Source organism: Gossypium hirsutum, chromosome D07 (assembly GCF_007990345.1).
Source record: "Gossypium hirsutum isolate 1008001.06 chromosome D07, Gossypium_hirsutum_v2.1, whole genome shotgun sequence".
Taxonomy (NCBI): domain Eukaryota; kingdom Viridiplantae; phylum Streptophyta; class Magnoliopsida; order Malvales; family Malvaceae; genus Gossypium; species Gossypium hirsutum.
Genome location: NC_053443.1, coordinates 48,085,559 through 48,093,070, shown reverse-complemented (window position 1 = coordinate 48,093,070; position 7,512 = coordinate 48,085,559). Strand labels below are relative to the sequence as shown.

General features: G+C 32.3%; 1 protein-coding gene across 1 annotated transcript; it reads left to right on the top strand.

The window, feature by feature from the left end:
- The first annotated feature begins 505 nt into the window (after positions 1-505).
- LOC107955737 (COBRA-like protein 2) lies at positions 506-4,437 on the top strand. The gene is made up of 6 exons (XM_016891546.2): positions 506-1,286; positions 1,907-1,986; positions 2,257-2,713; positions 3,063-3,219; positions 3,334-3,611; positions 3,869-4,437. Exons 1-6 carry the CDS (start codon positions 1,184-1,186, stop codon positions 4,159-4,161), a joined length of 1,368 nt encoding a protein of 455 aa, XP_016747035.1. The 5' UTR covers positions 506-1,183; the 3' UTR covers positions 4,162-4,437.
- Positions 4,438-7,512: the final 3,075 nt, after the last annotated feature.

The window sequence follows — 7,512 nt, the reverse complement described above, 5'->3', positions numbered from 1 at the left end:
ATTTCCTTTAGATATTTTTTATTTTAAAATAATATTTAAATAAGTGAATCTATGAAAACACTCCCAAATTATCACTTAAAATGTTTATTATCGATTGGCTAACATTATTTAAAAGAAATGAATAAATTTATATTTTCACTCTTATATCATTTTTTAAAATTTTATATGCTAAAAAAAAAGGAAGGAGGGACCATTCTCTACATTTTCCCTTAATTATAAAGATTTTAGAATAAGAATAATAAATAACTCACTGTCTCATTTCATAAGGATTGATGGTCCTACCCGGAATATATTAATAGCTAAAAGAAGAAGGGCGACGAACCATTAGCAAGTATTGCGTGGCGCCGACGACTGGCTTAGCTTTCTCTAGAACCCCTGTATGGGGCTGTCATTTTCTATTAACTCACAAACAACTGTCACCCATCATCCAATCTTTATTTCAAACCTCCTTAATCAAGCAAGCAAACATCCATCTATATAACCCATTTTCTTCCCACTTTCACACACCGTGTTTCATACGCCATTTTGTTCAATACCTTATCATGCGTTTTGCTTCTTTTTTTTTAACTAATTTCTTCATTTATATTTTAAATTAGAATAATTAACATCGAGAATTAAATTTAGTTGATGATAAGTCTAAATTAATTTGTTTTTATTTATATTTAAATCAAATGATTTAATTTTTAAATTTAACTTATGTTTGAGATGTTCGAATTCTTTTAAATATTTTTTTTATGATTTGATTTTTGATTAAATGTTTGCTTTTTTTTATTATATTTAAATTTATATAATAATGGTGGTTCCTTCCGAAACTAAAATTTGTGTTTAATTAATACTAAATTATGACATCCTTATGCTATAAGCAAGATTAGACAAAAACAAATTAGTCTGTGATTTGCTAAGATGAAAATGAAATTATTTATATATTTTTTAATGATTGTTGATGTTAAAGTTCTATATCACATGATTAATGAAAACAATTTTATAATTTAAAAGAAAAAAAGGCATTTTACAGTGAGATTAAAGTGTTCCACTACTTAAACTCAAAGTCTTAAACTTTCGTGTCATGTCCTGTTGGACGAAAAAGCTATTCATCTCCGTTCTTCTCTCTGAGTCTTCCCTGTCTGCCACAGATCTTGAGCCGAAGTCAATAACAAAAGAAGACTCCTAAAATCCTACAGAAATGGCTAATCTTTTTTTGTTCATTGCTAGATCTTTCTTCAACCTAAGCTCTTTCAGCTTCTTGCTTCTGTTTTTGCTCTCTTTCTCGAGTTTCACTGCAACAGGTCTGTACAAACTTTCTCTTTCTTTGTCTGGAAAGTTGGAATATTTGAGGTTCTTTTTAAAATGGTATTTTGATTCTTGAACGAAGTTGGTAAAATGGGCTTTCTTTAATTATGCGAAAGCTCTTCCTTTTATGGTCTTTTGAGTCGTTTTTCCTACGTTTATGTTAATGGATTTTTGTTGGTTTTGCCTGAGATTTAACTTGTCAATTATATTTCCATAATAGGCTATGATTTTTCTATCGAAATCTTGATTCTTTTGTTATCTTAATGAACAAAGCAAGTTGTGAAACTCAACTAACTGTGATTAAAAATGGTAGCCTTTAGATTGAAGGGTTTAGGAAAAAATTAGCAGTTAATGATGAAATTTGAGTAATTTCCATTTATTTAGAATCATAACTTTCCTTTCCCTTGAAGAAAACTTAAATGTCTTATCATACAGTTTCCATGCATTATTGGTTTAGTGAGAAAATGAACTTTTGAACTTTGGACCTCTACTATTTGATGTCTAGTGATTATCTGATATTGATTTGCTTCTTTATTTCTAAATGTATCATAATGGGTGATTAGTATTGAAAATGTATACATTTGTTATGATTCTCTTTATTTTAACTCATTTTCAGAAGCCTATGATCCTTTGGACCCTAATGGAAATATCACAATCAAATGGGATATCATGAGTTGGACTGCTGATGGCTATGTTGTAAGTGTTCTTCCATCTGTTATATGTAAGAAGTTAGAATTTGATGATTTAGCTATCTAGTGTGGGGTAGTATGAGAGTCAGAACCTCGTATTGCTTGGTTCGGGGTACAATTGTGTTGTGATTTCAAATATCTTTTGAACTAATACTGTAACACTGAAAATGAAAAAACAAGGGGTTGCAGAAAAAAGGGTATCTTGTTGGCTTAGGTATGGTTTCTATCTTGTCCCCATTGGCCGAAAATGTGACTAAATTCTTGATGTAATGAGCAGGCAGTTGTCACAATCTTTAACTTCCAGCAGTACCGTCACATCCAAGCACCAGGGTGGACATTAGGTTGGAAATGGTCTAAGAAAGAGGTAATTTGGAGTATGATGGGAGGACAAACAACTGAACAAGGGGATTGTTCAAGATTCAAAGGGAACATTCCACATTGTTGTAAGAAGGACCCAACAGTCGTGGATTTATTGCCAGGAACACCTTATAATCAGCAGATTGCGAATTGCTGTAAAGGGGGAGTGCTAAACTCATGGGTACAAGATCCAGCTACGGCAGGAAGCTCATTCCAGGTGAGTGTGGGGCAAGCTGGAACTACAAACAAGACGGTTAGAGTTCCAAAAAACTTCACTTTGAAGGCACCAGGGCCCGGTTATACTTGTGGTCCAGCAAAAATTGTGAAACCCAGTAGATTTGTTACTGCAGACAAAAGAAGAGTCACACAAGCTTTGAGTAAGTTACTTGATTAAGATCTTGAATGTTATGTAGATATTCACTTTCTATTAGCTATGCCACATGTCACATTTCACATCACTGAACTTTGTAAAAGTAGCATTCTGAGCTATCACGCCATTGGCTGAAATTTTGTTATAGCCAACTCATTGCAGAAAGAAATCCTTGGCAAATGAAGCTTTTCTTTCTGGACGCTCATTTTATCGATATTCAGCATTAATAATTGATAAATTGGGCTTGTTAATTGCTTTGCACAATGTAGATTTTGGAAACAATTTTTCTCACCTAATATATAATTTGAATTGTATCAGTATGGATGTTTGTAATTGACATAGCTTCTTTATTACAGTGACTTGGAATGTTACTTGCACGTATTCACAATTTCTAGCTCAGAAAACACCTACTTGTTGCGTCTCTCTCTCATCATTCTATAATGAAACCATAGTACCTTGCCCGCAATGTGCTTGTGGCTGCCAAAATACTTCTCAGCCAGGGAGCTGTGTAGAGTAAGTTTGTTCAAGCAAAATGCCGATAATTGTTTCTCAGTGTATGTTAGTTGGGGATGATTGCTATCTTGAATCTTTATTGCTTTCCTGAAGTTTTTTGTTTCTAATGTGCAGCCCCAAAGCTCCGCATATAGCATCGGTTGTTCCAAGTACAGGGAAGAATAACTATGCACCTTTGGTCCAATGTACAAGTCATATGTGTCCGGTCCGAGTTCATTGGCATGTTAAGCAAAACTACAAGGAGTATTGGCGGGTTAAGGTCACAATTACTAATTTCAATTATAATATGAACTATACACAGTGGAACTTAGTTGTGCAACATCCCAACTTCGACAATCTCACCCAGATTTTCAGCTTTAACTACAAGTCTTTAACTCCATATACTGCAATAAGTAAGTTCAATCGATCTTGGTCTTTTTATTTATTTATTTATGTTTTGTGCTCTTTGCATCTTATGTCATCATTGATAGCTTACATGGAACTCATCTCTGCTTAATATTGCTGTTTTGTGGTAATGCATTGCAGCAAATGTTACATGTAAATAGGAAATATGTTACTTTTTCTTTGGCTTCGTAACTGTTGAAGAACGCGATTACATATTCTATTATTTTAAAAGGTGATTAAAGGGTAACTTTTGTTCAACCAACAGATGATACTGCCATGTTATGGGGTGTTAAATTTTACAATGATTTGCTTTCCCAAGCTGGTCAGCTCGGTAATGTGCAGTCAGAGCTACTTTTCCGAAAGGACAGAGCAACTTTCACTTTTGAGAAGGGTTGGGCTTTCCCTCGAAGAATCTACTTCAATGGAGATAATTGTGTTATGCCACCACCCGACACCTATCCTTGGTTGCCTAACGGCAGTTCCCATCAGCTTATCTCCACACTTAGTCTGTTGACAACTCTCTTGGCAGCAATGGCATTTTTATTGGGATATGCTTAAAGTTCAACCATTTTTATACTGGGAAATCTGGTATGCTCCAAAATTTTGACTGAATCAGTTCGACTGTAGAATGTACGGTGTGAGAAGTTGCAGTTTGTGTCAGTTAGAGGGAGTCAATGTGCAGTGGTGTCGTTTTAATGTATGGTCAGTGAATTCACTCGTGCTGTTGTATGTATGCATGTCCGTTTATGTACTTAAACCAATAACAATGTTGATTGTAGAATTCCCACGATATTTTATTACAGTAGTAACAGACATAAATCATTGACAGAGAAACTTTAGCTAACTTATGCGTTGCGGTTGTTTAGGGTTCGTAAGCATATTTGTGATTTGTCAATAACTCAGTTACTATCATGCTCGAGTTTTTCTACAAAATGCCTCTATGTTCTGGCTGAAAGAAATTTCGGAATTGTATGACTGTTGTCCCTGTTATCTTTGGTGGAATCTTGGCTTTGCAAAACTTTGAATGCTATTGGTAGGTCCACCACCATTTCGTAGGCGATATAGACTTCATCCCTGCTTGAAAGTGAAGGTCTCCTTTAAGAAGTTCTATTTAACATTTTCCAAATGATCCTTAGACCAATAGGTTATTTTATGCATATTTATATGTTTTTAGTGTATATATCTGTTATATATACAGGAATATTATATATGGTTAAATTATGTTTTGTCAATAAATTGATTGTGTAGAGGGTTACGAGGAGACGTTACAATCTAGCAAAATGAGAAGTTATGGATGCAATAAGGTGCTGAGAAGAATGGATGCAAAATGAGAAGTTAAAATGAAATTTTAAAAAGTGAAACTGTTATGAAGAGAAAATGGGTACGAACGTGATAAAATGATGGGATAATGAGATTAAAAATAGTTACTTGAACGTGAAAGAATGGAAGATGATTTATATCGGACACTAATCAAGTATTAATTAGAGGTTCTCAAAGGCTAAGTCGGGTTGGGTCCATGCAAAATATTTAAATTAATTTTCGAAGTTTGGGCCCAATCTGAAAAATGAGATTACTTTTTGTCTAAACTCGATCTAATTTAAGAAAAGTAAATTTAGGTCCGAATCAGCCCACCTATATTTCTATATTTTAGATTAATTTTTATTTTAAAAAATATAGTACACAAAATGCATTAAAAATAATGCTAGAATAAAAGTTTTTCCAACACATAAAAATACGTTAAAAAGTATTTATATTAAAAACATTACCATAAATATAATAAAAGTTTTATTATATTAAAAAATATAAATAAATATACTAAATGTTTTATGGTATTAAATATAAATTTTAAAATTTTATATTTTGACTTGGGTTATTTAGTTGGATAAGGTTTTTTTTCTTTCTTTTTTTAGGTTTTGGGTAATGGATTTAATTGTTATTGAGTTAATGGTTTAATATAAATATATAATAATTATTTAACATATATAATTAATATAATTATTTTTTATAACATAATATATTCGGGCCAGGCCAAATAAATCTTGCCCAATGCCTGACCCATATAGAAAACGAGCCTCAAATTTTACCCAAGCCCATTTTTCGAGTTTCGCATTTTTGTCAAACTCTCTCATTTTTCGGGCAGGTTGATAGCAATATAAATTTGTATTTTTAATATATTTATTTTTGGCTAATTATCAAAGAAAATGCTATTAAATTTGGATTTTTCTTACCAGGAATGAAGTTGGTGTGCTGAATTCAAACTCTTACAAAAATGGCTAAATTGGAACAAAAAGAAAAGAGGAGGGCTTGATTGAAAGATTGAAGATTCAAAGATGATTGGATAAAGATTGAAGGGTTGAAGGCTTTTTTTAAGTGGCTGGATAAAGATTGAATGATTTTTTATATTATTACAACTCTGTAGTTAGTTTAAATTTTAGTTTTAAATTTTGAATTATTTGGTGATAATATTTAAAATTATTTAGTGATAATATTTAAGAAAAATCTAGCTAAATTTTAGCACTAAAAGTGTGTATAAAATACCTAGTGGCTACAACCAATTGAACATACTTTGCCTTGGCATTTAATAAATTTATTATTATTTTTTCTTTTTTTTTTCTCCCTTCCTGCGTCACCCATAATTGTTATTTCAATTTTTTTTCTTTTAACTTTTAGCTTTTTGGTTTATTGCCTTCCAAGGCCCTTTCCCTTTCCACCTTTCACAATTCCATAAAATCACTTTCAATGCATGATTTTTTTCATGATTAACTAAACCCTTTTTAGCATTAGCCCGATTATCACTTCGACAAAGAAATCGTGAGATATGAACCCGCACTAAATACTTTGTAATTCGATATTCGCATTTCTCCGGTATATGGGATAGTACAAATTCGTCCCTTAAAGTTGATTCAATTTCAATTCAAAAAGCGCGTGTTGGGTTGGAATCGTTTGGCGTACATTTAGGAAGTTGAGTCGGCGGTGCTGTATTCAAAATCCCGCAAACAAATTGGTGTGTTTAATTGGAAAACGCTAGTTGGATTCCGTCAAGGGAGACAGTGATCGAATTTAAATGACCCACATGGTTGAGGCCGTTAATTCGAGTTGGGCTTTTCAGATTGCAAGGCTGTGCTACGTGGTTGGAAATTTGACAAGGGTCGATTTGCAGGTGATATCGGGACCGATTACAAGAAGAAGAGTTGGCGGTTTGAGGGATCCTCGATTGCTATAACTAGCTTATCGCTTGGAAAGGAAAATCAATTTCAAGAATCGATTCAAGTTTGGAGTAGACCGAGGCTAAGGCTAAGCTTAACTAATATTTTATTTATCCATTTATTTTATTTTCTTAAATTTATTTTTGCATTTTCGAATCTATTTTTATTTTATTTTATTTTTCGTATTTCCTTATTTTATTATCTTAATCAATTTAAAATTCCCATTTTTATTTTTCAACATTGCAACGCACTGGTCGTGGGCACGTCTATTACAGCGACATCGATTCTGGTCACGAGAAAAGGCGAAATTAGATAACTAGTCCTTGTGGATTCGACCTTACTACTCTATATTTTAATTTACTGTTATTTTTTCGTAGGAATTTATATTTGGTGGTTTCGATGCCCATCACAGGCCATTAGGCCTAAACGGGTAGCCCGTCCCATGAGTAAGTCTAATATTAATCTAGTTGTGAAATTATCAAAAACCTATTATTTTTATAAAACAACAAACATTATTTTGAGAGTATTTTGTTTTTTTATTTATATTTTTTATATAAAATCTAAAAATTTACATGCACATTATAAATTTTGAACCCAAAATATTATGATATTTATTATCTCAATTTTATCTTTATATTTGATTTTCATATTAAATTTTGTATAATTAAAATAAGTAAATAACTTCAAATGAATTTTTAATTTA